The sequence below is a fragment of the Xenopus laevis genome, chromosome 9_10S (assembly GCF_017654675.1).
Source record: "Xenopus laevis strain J_2021 chromosome 9_10S, Xenopus_laevis_v10.1, whole genome shotgun sequence".
Lineage (NCBI taxonomy): Eukaryota > Metazoa > Chordata > Amphibia > Anura > Pipidae > Xenopus > Xenopus laevis.
This window is the reverse complement of record NC_054388.1, coordinates 88,393,454-88,414,773: the sequence shown is the minus strand read 5'-3', so window position 1 is coordinate 88,414,773 and position 21,320 is coordinate 88,393,454. Positions and strand designations below refer to the sequence as shown.

Below are 21,320 nucleotides of genomic sequence, written 5' to 3'. Positions count from 1 at the left end.
TTTCTGTGGGACCTAGTTATGCCACTGTGCTTAGCGGACATTTTGGTAAATTCCTGTTTTGCATTTTTTGTCTTATGATTCATTATCCTGTTCTTTTTCCCCCTAAGCTGAGAGCAAGTGGATAGGGTCAATCTTACCTGCCATGTAATAATACATTTACCAACATTTGTCTGTCTGCCTCGCCTGTACTAACACAGCAGAATCATTGAATCCACTGATATCTAAGCAATTTACCACAGTAATGTTTATGTTTCTAATAAGTAATTGATTTGGAACAGCATATACCTGCTGTTTTTGTCCAATATTTAAGATATCAAATCAGCTAATTTCTTGCTGATCAGTGATCTATGTAATTCCATTTTGCAGGGTTTTCATGTCAATATGTAAATACCAACTGCTGCTAAACAGATAAATAAAGCTTAAGCCTTATTCTATTTTATTAGCTAGAGCTTAACATTTTGATTAGCATATTTAGGGAGTGTTATTTATTAAGGCACAATTTCATCAAGGCGTCCATTTTAACGCTGAAAACCTTGTGGTAATAAAAGTCATGATTTTTCTCACAATTTATTATGCCCCAAAGCTGTTCCAAGTCTGAATCTGAAAATACTCCATCTAAAACCTGCCGAATTCATGTAAAAGTCAATGGCAGATGTCCCTTTAACCATTTGAAGATGTTTTAACCCTAACAAAATGTTTTGAGTTTTCAGGGTTTGATGCTGGTTTTTCCGGGAAAACGCACATTTCTCATGGTTTTTTGGGCATCAAATACGAAAAATTCACATTTTACATGTGATAATCCGAAAAAGTCGCGGTTTCTTCCGATACAATTTTTTTTCAAGTTTTTTAATTGATAAATAAGGGCAAATCGTGGATACTACTACTACAACATCATTCTAAAAATATTTTTGTGAGGTCCTCCAGCCAAGTAAAAGGCAAAAACTCATTAAAGGAACAGTTCAGTGTAAAATCAAAAACTGGGTAAATACATAGTTTATTAGCCAAATATGTAATCTATAAAGGCTGGATGTGTATTAAAGGAGAACTAAACCCTAAAAATGAATATGGCTACAAATGCATATTTTATATACTGAACTTATTACACCAGCCTAAAGTTTCTCAATAGCAGCAATGATCCAGGACTTCAAACTTGTCACAGGGGGTCACCATCTTGGAAAGTGTCTGTGACACTCCCATGCTCAGTGGGCTCTGAGCAGCTGTTGAGAAGCTAAGCTTAGGGGTTGTTGCAAATTATCCATCAGAAAATGAGGTTGGTCTGTAATATAAGATGATGCTACAGGACTGACTATTAAATTCAGACGCTAGTTGCACTGGTTTCTGTGTTGAAATGTAGTAATTATCTGTATTAATTACTAATCAGCTTTATAATGTGACATTTCTATTCTATGTGTACTTTATATTGTGATTGGGTCCCTAAGCTCAGTAAGTGACAGCAGCACAGAGCATGTGCAGTGAATCAGCAGAAAAGAAGATGGGGAGCTACTGGGGCATCTTTGGAGACACAGATCTTCCCTGCTAAATGCCTGTGGTTGCCTTGGGCTGGTATAGATGCCCAAAACATAATGTACAACATTTTTAGCCTACTTCTTTAGTTAGGCTTTAGTTCTCCTTTAACCCGTAGCAACCAATAAGATGTTTGCTATTAAACAGATGACCAGTAAATTATATCCCCTGTAAAATGTTCGGACATTTGCCAAAGGATTGTAACACTATTATCTGAAGACTTGTTCAGACCTGAACTTTTAACATTTTGTTCTTTAAGCTCATGTACATATTATTTATGTATTATTTATGTTGTACACATTATATTGGCCTATTGGTCTTGGTCATATCATAGCTGCTTGAAAAAATGATTTACTTAAACTGATAAAGCATTTTTTGCTTTTGTGAAGGATTTATTTTCTGGTATTTATGTGCCAGTCCTTTTACTATGTCCTTTTTACTAAATCACAGATTCTATATCGAAAACACTTGTTTTCACACTGTTAACACTCGAATATCCATTCAGGTCTTAACAGAATTAGGATCAGCAGTGCTGGGAGATACAGTGAAGGACTAAACTTGGACAGTTGCCTTTATTCTAACCCCTAAAGTATGTAACCGTGTAATTAGCAGAAGGGCCTTAGTAAAAAAGGATGAACATCTGTAAAAAGTTGTGCCTAAAATGCAGGTGGAAAGGATTTCAGACAAGAATTTGAAATTAAGTAATGCAATGGCCCTGGTCATTCCCATTATCCACAGTAAGGATTAATGTAGAACATTTTCTGTTGTTAAAAATGACAAAATGCAAGGCAAAGTAACAAAAAAAGCACTTAACAATAAAAGGAAATTATATCTTTATAGCTTTAATTTAAGTACTTCTGCCTTACTCCATTTTATGTAAGGTGGTTATTGCAGCTTGTGCTTTGCTGCATGGCAACTAATTCAGTTCCCCCATAAAATATTGTAAATGTTTCTCTATTGTAATTTTTATAATTAACCCTCAATATTCGACTATTAAAGTTAAATCCTTCGACTTCGAATATCAAAGGATTTAGCGCTATTCGTTCGATCAAACGATTTTAATCCTTCGATCGAACGATTTTTGTTCGACCAAAAAAAGCTACCAAAGCCTATGGGGACCTTCGATAGCTTTTATGTGGTGAACTTGGGGGTCTTTTTCTTAAAGAGACAGTACTTCGACTATCGAATGGTCACATAGTCCAACGATTTTTAGTTCGAAACGTTCGATTCGAAGTCGAAGGTCGAAGTAGCCCATTCGATGGTGAAGTAGCTAAAAAAACCATTCGAAATTCTAAGTTTTTTTCCTCTATTCCTTCACTCGAGCTAAGTAAATGGGGCCCCTTTAACTTCACAGAGGAGTGAATAACAAAATATCCAGAAAAAAAAGCATCCTCCTCAAATAAAACCAACAAATTATAAAACAAACATCACACAGTATTAATCTTGGGATTAATGTGAGCAAGGAATAATTATAATAATTATATAGCAGCATTTTTCAGAAGACTAATTTTGCAAACAACCTCATTATGCTTCCTAGCACAATCTAATCTAAATGTGTTAAGAGATTTAACCCCACTATGGGTTTGACTTAGTGGCTTTATCTGTAGTTTTACAGAAGATATAAGAGGGATTCTGTTTCATCAATTCATTTACTCTTTTACACAATTGAGTAATTCGTAGGTGTTAATCAAAATGCTCACGCAATACCGACACAATGAAAAAGTACTTATTCTTAATTCTTTCACCTTTTTTCTTTCATTATCATATGTGCCTGTTCCAGTATTGGCATTATATTAATAAAGCACTTGCTCAATCTTAAGGAAATGCGGAAAGAATGCATAGTCAACAATTTGCTATATGTTAAACTCATAGAAAAGATACTATATTGTTTACTCTTTAACCTTTATGACTGTCAATATGTATGATCTGGAAGAAGTTAATACAAATAATTGCCATTAAAGAAAAAGAAGGATCACCTTCAGGTCAACTTTTAGGGGCCCATTTACTTAGTTCGAGTGAAGGAATAGAGGAAAATTAGTTTGAATTACGAATGGTCGAATATGGCTACTTCGACCATCGAATAGGCTACTTCCACCTTCGACTACGACCTTCGACTTCGAATCGAACCATTAGAACTAAAAATCGTTCGACTATTCGACCATTCCAGAAGTACTGTCTCTTTAAAAATTTCTTCGACCCCCTAGTTCGCCACCTAAAGGGTTAATTAACCCTCGATATTCGACCCTAGGTAAACGTGCCCCTTAGTATGTTATAGAATGACCTATTATGTGCAATTTTTTCAATTAGTCTTAATTATTATTTTTTTACAGTTTTTTAAATTATCTGCCTTCCTCTTCTGACACTTTCCAGCTTTCACATGGCAGTTATTGACCCTAGCAGCTAAAAAATGTATTAATCTGTGTCAGTACAAATTTATTGATACATGTTATTATCTATCTTTCTATTTAGGCCCTTATCTATTCATATTCCTGTCTCTTTTTTAAACGACTACCTGCTTGCTAGGATAAATTGGACCCCAGCAATAAGATAACTGTTGAAAGTTCCAAACTGGAGAGCTGCTGCACAAAAAAATGAACAATAGCAAATTGTCACAGAATAGCATTCTTTTTAGCAAAACAAAGTTAATTTAAAGTTGAACAACCCGTTTTATAATCAGTTACCTGAGACACTGTATAGGTTATCCTTTTCACTAAAAACTGCTGACCAGGGTACTTCATTTGTTGCCATCTTATCCATTTCTTTCTTCTTCTCTTTAGCCCTTGGCTGGGTGCACATGTACAGTATGTAAAAATGCCAGACTTAGAAGCAAAAAACAATTTATCACAAAAGGTAAGTGATAAGTCTCAGGTAAGCATTTATCAACAATTGGCACCCCGCAGTCATTATACCTTACCTTATACTTTAAAAGGGACCTGTCTCCAAGGCATTTAAATCTGCTTAATAAAAATCCTTTTTAAGAACAAACATGAAACCCAAATAAGTTTTTTATTATAACATCCATACCTGTTATGATAATCTTAATCATATATTGCCTTTGACTTTCCATTCTGCACTTCCTAGATGTCACTGTTCTCCTCATATTCCCACTCTGCTCACTGTCTATAATGGTGTAACCTATGCATGGGTCTCACGTCTCCCATTCTAAAGCATACAAAAGATTTTGGGATGATGCCAAGTTTTCCTTTATTACAGTGTTCAAATAGTTACTTACTGTGACTGGTCCCCTTTAAGTGCCAGGCCATGAATCTTACAAACAAAATATTGAAGTAAAGTAAGAAAAAACAATGAAGACTATTCTTAAAACAAATGTATTAAATATCCACTACAGTTAAGTGAATTTATATTGTATTAACTCACTATTAAATGTTAATATTCCATCTAAAGAACCCATAAGTGGTAGTACAGGTATGGGACCTGTTATCCAGAATACTCGGGACCTGGGGCTTTCCAGATAATGTATTTTTCTGTAATTTAGATCTTAATACCTAAGTATACTAGAACATCATCTAAGCATTAAATAAACCCAATAGGCTGGTTTTGCTTCCAATAAGGATTAATTATATCTTAGTTTGGATCAAGTACAAGCTACTGTTTTATTATTACAGAGAAAAAGGAAATCATTTTCAAAAAATGGGATTATTTTATTATAATGGGGTCTATGGGAGAAGCCCTTTCTGTAATTTGGAGCTTTCTGGATAATGGGTTTCCAGATAATGGATCCCATAACATTTTGCTTTCTTTATCACCTTGGCCTTAGTTCACCACACACCACTTTTATTTGCCTCTGATAGCAGACTTGGGATATATATCAAGGTCTCCCTCCAGTGGGTTATCATCTGTACAAATGTACAACTATTTTTTTCAAGTCACCTCAGAGTATGTGTCCCTTGTGTATTCTTTAAGTCATTATTCAAATAGATCTTCTTCTGGTGAAACCCCACTGGCTGTGAGAACTGGTAGGAAACACTACCATCACTGAAAGCAAAGGCACCCTTTCCCATCATCTGCATTATTTGCATCATAGGGACTAAAGGGCACCCGGAACGTTGATACCGTTTCTGAATTGAGAGTGTTGTTCCTAATGGCAAGCCGTTGCTTAACAAATGAGTATTATGACTCTTTGCTACAGTCTTGTCAGTCCTGTCTTCTCCGATGTACAAAAACGCCGCCGATTCCGTGCCGCAGCTACTGCACAGACAGTAAGTAACAATATTTTCTATCGAAAGGGTGCTACATTCTTAAAATGAGATAATTTAGCTAAATAAAAAGAAATTCATGGACAATGAGAACCAGCTACATAGAAAGTCTATGTGCTTTATATCTAGATTTTAGAAAGAACCATTGAGAAATATAAGCATTTCAAGCATCAAGGTAATGTTGATATTAAACTTAGTTATTTGTATCCCTATTCCCTGCCACAAGCATGGCTTTAGATACATTGCAAGGAATAGATTATGTTGGTGGTGGGCATAATATATTTGACAAACAGTCTCCTATCCCTTTACACAGTATGACAGTGTTAATATCTACCTCTTATAACTGACATAAGATAAATGAATTAATTAGGACAAAGCTCAATAACGTTCTACAAAGAGTTTCATGCAGAGGGAAATATGACCACCTAACTGAATGTGTCACACAAATACACTTGCCTGTGACTGTTCTTTCCCCAAGTCTTTGTTTTCCATCTGAGCAGATTTTGGAAGCAAATAAAGAGCTTGTCACCTCAAACATGGCAAGCTTTGAATTTTTGTCAAAAACCTGCTTGTAAAAAAAACAAACACTTGCTGAAATTCATTGCCCAGCAAGGCAGAGCAATGGATTGCAACAAAACTGAACAAGTTCAGAAAATTATTCTTTTTTTCTGCAGTCAGAGGCCGCAAATACAAGCGATTAAGTTTAAATCTGCCCCTAAGTAGGATGAGCTCATTATTGTTAGGCAAACGTTATCCATATAATTATATTGCCTCTCAGCCTAAAGCAGGGGGTTCACCTTGGTAAGTTGGTAAGTTATAGAATGGCCAATTCTAAGGGCAGATTTACTAAGGGTCGAATATCGAGGGTTAATTAACCCTCGATATTCGACCAGGAACTAAAATCGTTCGACTTCGAATATCGAAGTCGAACGATTTAGCGCAAATCCTGCGATCGAACGATCGAAGGATTATTCGTTTGATCGAACGATTAAATCCTTCGAATCGAACGATTCGAAGGATTTTAATCCAGCGATCGAAGGAATATCCTTCGATCAAAAAAACGCAGGCAAGCCTATGGGGACCTTCCCCATAGGCTAACATTGAGTTCGGTAGCTTTTAGCTGCCGAACTAGGGGGTCGAAGTTTTTCTTAAAGAGACAGTACTTCGATTATCGAATGGTCGAATAGTCGAACGATTTTTAGTTCGAATCGTTCGATTCGAAGTCGAAGTAGTAGTCGAAGGTCGAAGTAGCCCATTTGATGGTCGAAGTAGCCAAAAAAACACTTCGAAATTCGAAGTTTTTTTAATTCGAATCCTTCACTCGAGCTTTGTAAATGTGCCCCTAAGTAAATTTTCAATTGGTATTTATTTATTTTTTTTAAATGATTTGCCTTTTTCTTCTTGCTCTTTCCAGATTTCAAATGGGGGTCACTGACCCCATCTAAAAAACAAATGCTCTGTAAGGCTGCAAATGTATTGTTATTGCTACCTTTATTACTTACCTTCCTAGTAATCATATTCCAGTCTCTTATTCAAATCCATACATGGTTGCTAGAGTAATTTGGATTGCTGAAATTACAGACTGGAGAGCCGCTGAATAAAAAGCTAAATACCTCAAAAACCACAAGTATTAAAAAATGAAAACCAATTGCAAATTGTCTCAGAATATTACTCTCTATATCATAGTAAAAGTTAACTCAAAGGTGAACAACCCCCAATCCCCAAGTTAAATTCAATATTGTGTAATGTCTTTGAAGATTTTGATTCTTCCAGGTCATGATATACAGTTTATAGCAGAGATAAGTCTAAAGCAACTCGAATTTCTGAGTTTGAACTCATGGAGCTACTCAGATTAATGGTAAAAACATTTTAAGAAAACTGAGAAAGTCCAGTTGCTTTAGACTTAACTCTACTAAATACTAATATTTTATAATATATTTGCAATAAGAGTGAACATTAGCACTGCAAAGTTTAGTGGGGTATGTGAGATTATGTATGTGAGCTTGTAAGGGCAAGCAAAGCAAGTACATCCACTACAGTATTAATTATTAACTGGTATTGTTAGTAATCAGTTTTAAAGTGCAAGTCAACAACAACATTAAAGAAAATATAATTCGAAGCAACTTTCCAATATACATTTATTACAAATGTTCAGTGCTTTTTAAATTATTTGAAAAACAGTTGCTATTGAAAGCAGCATTTATGTAACCCCTGGTTGTTACGTTTAAACAATGTTGCAAGTCTTAGGGCAAGGCCAGACGTGGCGTTTTTAAAAAAGTAAATACGCATAAATTGCACTAAAACTGAAACGAATGGAAAATGCGCTATGGCAATTCGCACAGGGCGCTTGCATGCCGAAATCCGCCACTGGACTCCAGTAGAGGCATTTTTCAGCAGAAACGCCAATACGTCAAAAAACTACCAAATCAATAGACTCTATGGGATCTGCAAGTTTGAAACCACACTTTACGTAAATACGCAACATATTTTAAATATGGCATCCAAATTCTCGCAAGATAAATAGCGCATATACGTTTTTACGGCGTATTAGGCTGGTGGAGTAATTATGCTGCATATTGACAATCATTCCTGCTCCATTTTCTATTTCCAGCCAGCGGAATTAAGGGGAACGAGAACAATGAGAAATGCATGTTGGGAAAAGAAACCTACATGCTGAAAAACACATGTTGAAGGTCGCGTGTGGTTTCAGTATTTACGCTCGACTGAGCTTTTTTAAAAACGTAACGTAAAAACGCCACGTCTAACCTTGACCTTAGTTCTCCAGATCTGATAATCAGCTGCTTTGTCTTACATGGTTTCAACAGTCTGAGTCAACAGTGCAGAGAATAGAAAGGAACAAACACTGCTTTCAATTGCAATACATATACACATAACTTAAAAAAAGAAAATTTAGAAAGTATATAGCAAAATTGCTTAGAACTATGTTTTCTTTAGTTAGGCAAAGCAGCATTTTTGGGTTAACATTTCCCTTTAAGTAATAAAGTTTGTCCCAATGCTGCTTTAATCATTTTAGTTGCTATTGAATAAGTGTACAAGTAATTTATGTACAAGTGCTTTTTGTATGAGATTGCTTTTCTTATTGCTTCAAATAAGAGCATCAAAATAAAAATGTTAAAGGAATCTTAGACAAGACAAACATTTATTGCTAATTAAACATGCTCTAGAAGAGAGCAACAAAAATGAATTAGGTGAAAGTGTTATATTAAAACTGTTGGGTAATTTATTAATAACCTTTAAAAAATGTTGACTTCTCTATTAATAGATACCATCACAACCGTGACTGTAAATGCAAAGGATTCACACTGGATACTTTGGATTTTGATCATTTTTTTACTAGCTTTGATACCAGCTATAGCCTTGATAACCATTGTGCTTACAAAGCAGATGAAAAAATCAAGAAACGCAATAGCTCATCCAGGTAAATATTAAAGAAGTGGAATTTTATCATATTCGATGTATAGGTTATATAGGGTCACAATAACCTGCTATTTATTATAACCTGAGGCTGCAAAAAGTCAGAATCTGAAAATCTGCCATCTCAGATCTGCCGTGGTTGTATATAAGTCAATGGGAGAGGTCCCTATCCTATTTCTGTGATCTGCGCAGGAATTAACCCGAAAATCCGACTATTTTGGTGTTATCGGGCAAAAATCTGAAAAATTAAAGCTTTTTGGGAAAAAGTTTTTGGTGCCCAAAGTGCATCTATGGCCACTTAAAGGCAGTTAACATATGTATAATTCTCCTTTATAGTCCTTATTTTTTAATAAAAATATTTTTAAGCCAGAATAACACCTGAACCCATCTACATGAAGCTATACAGAGTACCTATTTAATGTCATGGTACTCTATGTAGTTTCATGTAGATGGGTTCAGGTGTTATTCTGGCTTAAAAATATTTTTATTAAAAAATAAGGACTATAAAGGAGAATTATACATATGTTAACTGTCTTTAAGTGGCCATAGATGCACCAGCTGGCTGAAAAATGTTGATGTTATTCCCCTTGTTCTGGAAGATTGGACCTTCTTTATAATAGAATTTTAGGAGGCCATTTGGTATGCACTGGCAGTGATATGTCCTTATTAAAAATGCTAAGACCTACATTTTTTTCAAATTACATTTAAGCATCATGAAACAAGCCTAAAATAAATAGATACCGGTATGTGTACCTAAAAGATCCCCTAACAGCATATCCAGATTCATTTCACTTTTTTTCAGGTAAAGGACATTTACAAATAATTATTTTGGTGATAGGTGCCCTTTAAGCAATGTCTTACTAATTATTCGGGATAGATGAGACAATATGATTTAATTTTATCTCAAATCTGAAACTGTTTAGGCCTCCCTAGCCCAATTCATGTATTTTCTGCACACCTGTTCTCAGCTTCTGTTTCACTTACACAAGTGCTGGTTTCGTTTAGTGGCTTCCAAGCAGTGTTGTAGTACTGAATAATAAACTGCAGAGCATTAAAGTGACACTTACACGTGTAGAGAAAGCATATTAACTATACTATGTGTTACAAATATGAACTTGCTGCAGACTATCTGAGAACCCTTCCATTTGAACTTGGGGCGACCAGTTAGAATTTTGATCTCTAACATCCTCATGGGGTATATAAACTGTAGCGGTCTTATGACCTGGAGTCTGTAGATGACTCAGTAGTCAGTATTGTTGTGTGACTACGGTATAGTTTAGTGACAGATGAATGGGGTACGTGAATAGTAAATATTTAAGTGGTGTTTTTACACATTGGGTTCATCACTGCCTGAGTGATGAATTACAGGTTTGGGACATGTTATCCAGAATGCTCAGACCCGGGGTTTTTCTGGATAACGGATCTTTCCGTGCTTTGGATTTGCATACCTTAAATCCACTCAGTAATCATTTAAACATTAACTGAATTCAATAATATTGTTTTGCCTCCAATGTAAGAATTATATATTAGTTTGGTTCCAGTAAAAGCTTCTGCTTTATCGTTACAGAGAAAAAGGAAATACATTTTAAAAATTAGAATTATTTGGATAAACTAGAGTCTATGGGGCAAATTTACTAAAGGGAAAAGTGACTAGTGTTAGCGAAAATTCGCCAGCGTGACGTCATTTTGGTACTTCGCCAATTTACTAATGGGCGCTGGCATAACTTCGCTAGCGACTCTAGAGCTGCTTCGCACTCTTACACCAGGTGAAGTTTCACTCTGGCGAAAAAGCATTAATTTGCAAATTCACTAAGATGCGCATTTTACTGAAGTTACCTGTTCCGCCAGACTTGCCTTCGCCAGGTCAGACCAGGCGAAGTGTAATGGAATGTATATGGCTTCTTAAATTTTTAGTTGAAAAAAGTCCCAAAAAATGCTGGCGTCTTTTCAGGGTGATAGGCTGCAAAAGTCCGTAAAAATTTTTTTGGGTACCCGGGCTCCCCCATACATTTCCTACCATATGGCACATAAACTATACACTGGGCACATGTGTAGGGCATTATAACAACTCAATTTAATTTTATTAAAGTTTCCCTGGGCTTGTGTAGTGTATTTGCTGCAACATATAAGTCCATTCAACTAGCGCAACTTTGCTTCGCTTGGCGCAGTAGGGCATGCGCAACTTCGTCAGAGTTTGGCGCCATGGACACAACTTCGGATTTTAGTGAATTAGCGTTGTCCTGGCAAATCTACGCCTGGCGAAGTGTTGCGATGTGAGTGAAGCCGTCGCTGGCGAATTTACGGAGGTTAGTGAATTTGCCCCTATGAGAGATGGCCTTCCCGTAATACAGAGCTTTCTGGATAATGGGTTTCTGATAACTGATTCCATACCTGTACAAGTTAAAAAGCACATACTGAATGACATGTAATTTAGGGGCATGCTAGGGGGGGTCACCATGTGCCCATATATAGCATGCAGCACATGGGTATATACTAGCACACCCTAACTTTCTTTATCATTCAGTATGCACTTTGAGTACTTTGTCCTTAGTTATATCTAAGCCGTTGTGTGCTTTTCAGGCTTTTAGTGGTTTGGGCCCCACTGGATTAACAAATGGGGCATTGAATAGTCCTTGCATGCAGAAGTTCAAGCAGGGTGCTGGACAGGAGTAAATAAAGAAAAAAATTCCTCATACTTTAGTTTCAGTTGAGCAGTACCTAAATGCAACGCTTTACAAAAGTAGGAAATGGCAAACATTTTTTAAAAGAAAATGCCAATATACTTTTAAAAACGTTAAAAATCTTTTTTGTACATTTGATGAAAATGAACTGCATTACCCTCTATGACTACAATCGAGTTACCATTTTTTTGTTGTTGAATGTATTCCCCCAAACTAAGCTAAATGTCATATTACTGGCAATAGTTCCATTCAAATGATTACATCTTCCCCCAGGGAGATTCTAGAAATACCTTTATGAAAGTACATACAATGAGTGTGAGTTGTAGAATAAAGATTTAACTTCCAGTCCTGAAATGTCTGCAAATTTCTATAAAATATTGTAAAGGTTAGGAAGGCTTATCATGGGGTTTGAGAGATAGAATTAAATTGTCAGCAAATAGTGTACATTTATAGCAGGAGGGCCCCATATGAATGCCAGTGACATCAGGAATTTATGGCATTTATAAAGCCAATGGTTCTATGGCTAATAGGAAGAGAGTCTGGGATAATGGGCAGACCTGTAGTTTGCCTCTATGGATACATAGAGGTTATAAGAGAAGACCTAAGGTCCTAATTTGCGCACTTAGGGGCACATTTACTAAGCTTGAGTGAAGGATTCGAATTAAAAAAACTTCGAATTTTGAAGTATTTTTTTGGGTACTTCGACCATCGAATAGGCTACTACGACCTTCGACTTCAATTCAAATGATTCTAAGTAAAAATCGTTCGACTATTCGACCATGTCTCTTTTTATAAAATACTTCGACTATATACTTCGGCAGTTTAAACCTACTGAGGTTCAATGTTAGCCTATGGGGACCTTCCCCAGCACTTTTCTTAGTTTTTTATGATCGAATAAAAATTGTTCGATCGATCGATTAAAATCCTTTGTTTGATTCGAAAGATTTTATCGTTCGATCAAGCGATTTTTATTTGATCGTTCCATCAAAGTATTTGCGCTAAAATCCTTCGAATTCGATATTCGAAGGATTTTACTTCGAGGGTCGAATTCGAGGGTTTATTAACCTTCGAAATTTGACCCTTGATAAATCTGCCCCTAAGTGTATTATAGAGATATATAGCACATTTATAAGTCAGACGGAACATCCATAAGTTTAATAATATAAAATATGTACTCCCAGTCCACTGAATAAAACAACTTTTCGTGATCAAGTAAAAGCAACATAGAGGTGTTTGATTGGGGAGCCAGCCAGAGTGTATTAAACAATTTCCTAATGTTATAGTAACTGTTTCCCTGTAACAAACCCTGATTGATAATCATGTTATATTTTAATATGCCAGTCTGTACTAAATGCACAGTGTACAAAGGTGCATGAGTCTACAGAGACTGAATTCAAAGGCTTACTGCAAGCATAGTTCTGAAGCTATGACCATTTATTATTTCAGAATAACACATTCTGTGCAGATGTATACAGCCACAAGGGGAAGTAATACTACATCAGAAGATTTGGGAAGTTAATTCCCCAGATTACATGATTTAAAGTAGGGATGCACCGAATTCAGGATTTGGTTCGGGATTCAGGCTTTTGCAGCAGGATTCGGATTCTGCCGAATCCTTCTACCCAGCCGAACCGAATCCGAACCCTAATTTGCATATGCAAATGAGGGGTGGGAATAGTGGATTCGGTGCATCCCTAATTTAAAGGGAAAAAACTATTTATACATACAGCTTAGGTTCTCTTTATGTTTCTATATGTTTGCAAAATATTTAGGGATAGTTTTTTCTTTCTATTGTCTGTATTTCAGCATATCTAAATGTTGAAGAATATGTGCATGCTTGCTAGGCTTTGCACAACAATAATATTTAAAATAAGAATATCTTAGACATAATTGTTGCTCTCAACCAAAAACTATACTTTGCTGCCTGCCACACCTTAATGGATCATCTAAATTGAATCTGCAGATTCCATCACAGAGGAAAAAGGCAACAATAATAATGATACTGAATTCAGGATAAAAGATGCGATCCAGGAAGCCAAGTCAAACAACGAACTCTCATTGCCTAAGTGGTACAATGAAGAAGTGGAAGGCCAAGTGTGTGATATTTGTGACAGGGCTTTATCTGACTATGTCTTTCCTTTGCCGGCTATAGAGGAAGGAGCTGCTATTCTTGTAACCACAAAAACATCTGCTTGTTTTGCCACGGAGGCAGGTGTGAGGGGCGATGCTTTTGTGGAAATGGAACAAACACACTTTCCTATTGTGGATGGAGAAAATGGTCAACAGTGTATGTTTAGTCTATAAGGTGCTAAAGGGGAAGCTCATACTGTAGAAATAGATGAGATTTAGCTCAGATGAGATTGTTCTTGCCTGTACATTTACAACATAGGTAAATGTTAGCATTTACCTAACCGCTAACAGAATCTACAGAAAAGTGCATTTTAGATATTTTAGAAAAACATCATCATATTTTTTGAGCCATCTGGTTTTGCACACCATAAGTAAGATTCAAGATGATTATCACCCACTTATTTCCATACTTAGATGACCTTGGTAGTTTGGGGTGATTATTATACAAGCTTGATTTCAGCTCGCTATCTTCATCAATACATTTCACTAGGGAACAGTGCAGACTTGCTCAACTAAAGGTGTCGGGAACTTTAACAGGTCAGCAAATAAAGAGACAACTGACTAGCTGTTTTAGCAATCTAATATCTGACCTGGGAGAAGCAGATCCAAATTTTGGAATTGTGAATACTTAAGAGCAAACCTACTGTATTTTGTACTTTTGAATGTAATTTCTTCGGAAGGCAACATGAACAGTCTTAATGCTTTTCTGCTGTCAATCTCTGTTAATACCAGTAACTTGCAGTCTGTAAAAAAGCTATTTCACCCCTTCTTGAAATCCTTAGTTAGTATGCCCTTTACAGGACGCACATTCTATATTTTACTACAACACTGTTAATACTGCTGAATATACAGTAAAACCTATTTTTTCTGATTTTGTTCTCAGGGAACATCAATTAGTGAATACGCTCCTGAGAAATGTTTGTATGGCTTTATGTTCATCTTCTCCAATGTAAACACATTTACCCTTGTAGCTCTAACTTTCACAGTATATTTTTATAAATTTGTTTAGTCATTTAGATGGCATTTTTCTGGACTCTCTCAGGAAACCTTTTACATTTTGTTCATTGTCTGTGCAAAGAGATGCCATAAATAAAGTCTAATATATACAGTCGTTTCTTGTAATAAACATTTACAAATGCAGTGTATTGTGCAAAATGCAATCTTTGAACTAAATGTTATTGTGTTTTTTGCCCACAATGTATTTCCCCCAGAATTTCCAGCATAACTGCAGCTGCACAGGGAGTTGTTCCTGCCGCCATTGCACCCGTCAAAACAAATGCACTTGCTCTTGTTTGCAAATTGGGTGAATGTATTGGATATCATTTGCAGAGTGGGTATAGTATCACCTGTGACATGCAAACTGAAAGTGGCATTAGAGTGATTCAGCAGAAAAGGTAAGACAGATGCAATGGTGCTTAGTACAACTATAAGTGCAAGCAGGGTCGCCCCAGTTGCAAAAAGGTGTCAGACCCCCCACCCCAGCTGCAACCCCCACCGTCCCCCGGGCCCTGAGCGTATCTTTTTCCTGCTCTCGTCCACGACCAGGGCCAGGGAGGGAGGTCGGGGGCAGCAGCAACAGTGGGTCTCTGTTCCCGGGGTCCACCAAGTTTTTCCTGTTGTCCAGCAACCCGACACTGAGTGCAAGAAGTGTGTTTGGATGCAAATACATTTAATGAATGGTGTGAATAAGTACAACATTTGTATCCAATGCTAAAATATTGCACTGCTGTGTCTGTCTTTCCGTTCCTATTTCCGCTCCGCAAAAATATTCGCAAATGACTCACAGATGAGTTGGGTGTTTGTGTGAGTGCAGGAACTGTGCGAGGTAATTGTGCGTGAAAATAGAGCTGACAGTAATTCAATTCGCAACTTTCGAAAACTGTTTTTCGAAAACTTTTTACACCACCAAAGTCGTGGCGTAACTCAGAGGGGCAAATTCACTAAGATTCGTAGTTGCGCCAGGCGTAACTTCGCCGCACTTCGCCAGGCGTAGTTTCGTCAGCGCTCCACAAATTCACTAAAATCCGAAGTTGCGCTCAGGGGTAGCATAAGGTTGCGAAGTTGCGCTAGCGTTGATTCGCGAAGCGAAGCTACGCTAGCGATGGTTAATTTGCATACGGCGCCAAATTCAAATTTCAATGGAGGAATACATACAATCACTACAAATGCCTGGGAAACCTTCAAAACATAAAATAAATTTTTTTTTTGCCCTACACATGTGCCCACTGTATAGTTAAATTGCCATGAGTTAGGAAATGTAGGGGGGAAGGAGGGGAGCCCCAAAAAAAAATTCGATCTTTTTCAGCCTATCACCCATAATATAGAAAAAACGCCAGCGTTTTTTGGGACTTAGAAAAAATTTGAACTTTTTTTGAAGCAATCCCTATCTACTCTATTGCGCTTCGCCTGGTCTGAGGTGGCGAAGGAAGTCTAGCGTAAAAGGTAGCGTTCAGTACAATGCGCGCGTTAGTGAATTTGCGTACTTACGTCCTTTGTGAAAATTAGTGAATTTGCGAAGTAACGAAAATGACCAACGCTAGCGAATTGACGCTTCAGCACTTCGTGAATTTGCCCCAGAATGTTTGCATAAACTTTTCGAATACTATATTTAAAAAGCCATTATGGACATTCACAGCTTTATAAATATAACCATGCACAGGGCAAAAATATTCACTGTGCAAATCATTCTGTGCTACACAAACAATATCAATGAGCCCAAATGTGTTCAACAGCAGGCTTGGAGGGGCGATCTTTTTTTTGGGGGGGGGAAAGAAATGTTATTCTAGCACACATGGACCTCCCCCTAAAGCTAGCGCTCTAAGCAGGGTCCCTCAGGTGCCTATTTGGTAAATAAAGCCCTGTAATCAATTTACCCAAGCACCAATTGTGACACAAATACACTATAGGCTACATATCAACTGCACAAAAGAGAATGTAATGGTAATGGCAGCCACATCTGAAAATATATGCAAAAGCGGCAAAGGCTTGAGAGCCCAGTGTGAGAGTTTAGGTACATAATTTTCACATCACTTGGTAGGGTTACTGACTTCATGGAGACATTTATAATGTACTGTATGTAATTAAGATGTTAATTTTATATAGAAGTCATCATCCCTCTGAACACGATTTACCGGTAATGACTTTCTTGTTGTTCTTAATGGATGAACAGTATTAAAGAATGCCTAGTAATAAATATGGTTAGAAATGCTTTTTTTTTTTAATATACTGAAGTATTGCTTCAGCACAAAGATTTAGCAGCTTTAATGATCTGTCTGCAGGAGCACCCCATCTTGGATATTGTTATGCCATCTTTTGAGTGTCAGTGGCACTGCACATGCTCAGTGTGCACTTGGCAGTTATTGTAAACTAATCTTAGGGGCCATCAGAGATCATCAAGCAGAAAATTAGGTTCATCTGCCTTAGAAGCTGACAGTGTTATGTATTCTGATGCAGAATGCACAGTTTTGTTTGCACTTAGCTGCCATGTAATGAACTAATAACTAATTTTATTTTTACTTAAATATTATATATTAAATATTATATATTCTGTATACTGTGCGACGGTTTCTAAGCTTAATCAACTGGCTGCAGCCCAGAGCACGTGCTGTTAATCAGCAGAAAATAAAAGATCTAAAGGGAGTATCCATCACCAGAGGCACAGATATGCACTGATAAAAGGCAGCTTTTATAGCTTACTTCTTTGTTAAGTGTTAGGTCTTCTTTAAGATCTATATGTTATTTTGGATACACAAGTTTAACATAAAAGTATATTCACGATAAGATGAATTTGGTGCAATTATCAGGCAAGGATATTTCATACAATTATTAGATAAGGGCTATTTCACATTCAAGATATTCTGTTTTATATATATCTGCGAAGTGATAATTTAACGTCTCCCCCCCTCTTTATACATATGTATAAATAATAAATATTGTGACGTGGTTGGAACTTCCTTAATGATTACAGATTACACTGTAAATTTCCGCTGGTTTTTTTCTTGTTGGTAGGAAGCCAGATTAGCTTCATGTGTGCCAGGGTTTCACAAATCACACATTGCACTTTGCATACCTTTTCGCTTCAGTTATTTCTTCTTTTCATTTTTAAATAGCGCCGTTACAGCAAAAGCATGACTCACTTTTGATTGGTAATGTAGCAGATCAAACGAAGATGAAATGCTGCTTCCCTCATTTTTTGGTTTGCCTTCTTTGTACTAAAGTCATTGTACAACATGTCTAAGACCTAAAAACATAATAATCGGTATCCATGCCCCGTGGAATGTAGTTATCTTTCTCTACCAGAGAATGAAATAGTTGCTAAACATAAAACAGAAGTTGATAAACCATCCTTTTAAAGCTATACAGCAACAGAGTCAGGCCTGGCCCTGCTTAGGTAAATTAGGGGTAGGCAACAGAGAAAGTTTGCGCCCTAGGCAAGTACCTCTTCTTTCTATCCCTAGTTCCAGCCTTGGACACCAATAAAGATAGTGGCGTCTGTTGGATGCATTTATACTGGTGATCTGGTTAGTGAACTGTATAGGTGTTCAGTTTAAAATGACCCTACAAACTTTAGTTATTTAAAATAGGTGAATCCCTGTATAAATAAACTAGGGGTGCACCGAGTTCAGGATTCAGGCAGGATTCACCTTTTTCAACTGGATTGGGACAAATCCAAGTACCTGGCTGTACTGAATTCGAATCCAAGTCACTTGACTTTTCATCACATGAACAAGGAAGTTTAGATTTTTTTCTCTGTAACATTTTGTATCCTAATTTGCATATGCAAATTGTGATTTCACCGAATCCTTCATAATAGATTAATAAAAAATGTTTGATTTGGGTGAATCCCTAAAATAAATTTGGTCTTTTTCAGCTGGATTTGGGTGCCTAGCTGAACCAAATCAGAATCACACAATTACACATTGTCACATGAACAAGGAAAATTAAATTTTTGTTCTTTTTTGTAATCCTTCCTACCCTGGCTTGCTTATATAAATTAGGGTTTGTATCATTTCGAGATTTGGCCAAATCCTTCATGAAAGATTCGGGATACAACTTGATCCAATTTAAATATATCCAAACCTCCTTTAAATATATATATATATATATATATATATATATATATATATATATATATATATATATATATATATATATATATATATATATATATATATATATATATATATATATATATATAGTCAACTACAAGAGGTCCTCTGCACTCAACCCATTATCAATATATTTAAGACAGCGACATTTTGTGCATATTGCTACTAAAAATGCCTTACCCTTTAAACAACACAGGGATTGTTTGTCCATAATTATACATTTTACAAAGGGACTAAGTTTTACCTGCAACTTACTTGCTGCTTTCAAAGTAAAACTCCCAAACTTGGCTGCCCTTTTATTAGACACCAGTGGGATCACCTGACTATAGCTGGGAGGGGTGGGAGCTACAACATGGAGCTGGTCACTGCTCCTGTATAACTATAACAAACAAGGGAAAGTTGTGCTCACCACTATTTTTTAAAACCATTAGGCGAGGGTGCAATGTAAAATGTATAATTAAGCAATTGAATTCTTAATGGATCAGATGAAAATTAAGCGTAGGACTGGCCAGATATGGGATGACTTTGACGTAGTTGGCCAGCTTAAATATATTGCAATATATGGACAAACAATCCCTGTGTTGTTTAAAGGGTAAGGCATTTTTTAGTAGCAATATGCACAAAATGTCGCTGTCTTAAATATATTGATAATGGGTTGAGTGCAGAGGACTCTTGTAGTTGACTATATGTATTTTGTGGTCACACCCTCATTGCACCCTCGCCTAATGGTTTTAAAAAATAGTGGTGAGCACAACTTTCCCTTGTTTGTTATATATAATATATATATATATATATATATATATATATATATATATATATATATATATATATATATATATATATAAATGGGGTCCAAAGGCACTCACCATTCAAAAGTTTTCTCGCCGGGTGCTGACCAATAAATCAATAAAAGTCCAAAGAAAGCACTCACGGCATTGACCATCCAATATGTTTCAAAGTGTATTTAACTAACTTCTAAAGTGCATATTCATTAAACTGTATGAAAACATATATGCTTATGAGGGGAGCCCTAAACCCCAGTAAGGAGGGAGAGCATCACAACTCCATAACAAAAATATACAGAGAAAGCAAGACATACAGGAGCTACGCCATCCTCAGTGCTATAATTATAGAGGAAGCAGACTCCACAGTAGCAGGGGGAGGCCTGGGAACATGGGGCCAGGACTGTGGGGCCTGCTTCCTCTATAAAAAAAACTCCCCTCCCCAGCCGCTCTCTTACCTCTGGTGAGAAATGGGGACGCAAGTTGAATTAAAGTGGGCGGAGTCGGGGTAGGGAGTGGGCAGGACGTGGGCGGAATGGAGGCGGGACAGAAAGTAGGCCGGAGGATGGGGATCGGATTGCGCCAGGCACCTATGAAGTTTTTTTTGCAGGGGGCCCTGCACACTCTAGTTACACCACTGGCCATCCTTCTTTGCCCTTAAATAAACAATGGGCAGAGGAGGGCTATCTCCTATACTACCTGCTTTGTCTCTGTATTTTTGGATGTATAAATATTGCTGCTGCTTTTAACTTAAGGTCTTTTAGTGTAATGTGCTTGGAAGTTGTATAATATCATAAGGCTCATTTACTTATGGGTAAAAATGCTGAATTAGCAGGAGTGTCAGTGACACTGCACATGCTCAGTGAGCTCAGGACAGTTGTAGAACCACTAAGGGACATTGCAAATGACCAAGCAGAAAATTAGGATTACCTGTCACATAAATTAAGGCTACATGGTTGATTATCATATTCTGATGCTAATTGTGTGTAGGCGTTGACCAGTAATTAATTTATAATCATTCTTGTATTGTGATATACAGTACACATATATAGATAATTACAGATAATTGACAGCTGCACAGAGCATGTGTTGTGAATCAGCAGAAAAGAAGATGGGGAGCTACTGGGGCATCTTTGGAGACACAAAGGGCTGTGGTTGTCTTAAACTTGTAGAAAACCCCAAAACATAATGTACATTTCTTTTCTAGTTCTTTGATTGAGTCCAATGAAGTACAGGTCTAAAGGAAACTATGAGCTAAGCTTGCCTTAAACCAGTATTTTATAGGACCTAGTAAGCACTAAGGTTTTATTTATATAGTAAATTAACAACTCAATTGCACACTATATTGCCTCTTTTTGGAGACTGGGCAAACAAAGGTAGCACACACGATTAACTCTTGGCCTAACAAGTACATAGATTCTATATGCTGACAGGGAAAGGCTC

The 21,320-nt window shown here is 36.8% G+C and overlaps 1 protein-coding gene across 1 annotated transcript; it reads left to right on the top strand.

Moving 5' to 3' along the window:
• Positions 1-868: 868 nt before the first annotated feature.
• LOC121399040 (tumor necrosis factor receptor superfamily member 17-like) lies at positions 869-14,952 on the top strand. Its single transcript, XM_041578830.1, has 5 exons — positions 869-981; positions 4,302-4,374; positions 5,570-5,744; positions 9,025-9,180; positions 13,821-14,952. The coding sequence occupies exons 2-5, from the start codon at positions 4,336-4,338 to the stop codon at positions 14,159-14,161; spliced, it is 711 nt and encodes a 236-aa protein (XP_041434764.1). The 5' UTR covers positions 869-981; positions 4,302-4,335; the 3' UTR covers positions 14,162-14,952.
• The last annotated feature ends 6,368 nt before the right edge of the window (positions 14,953-21,320 follow it).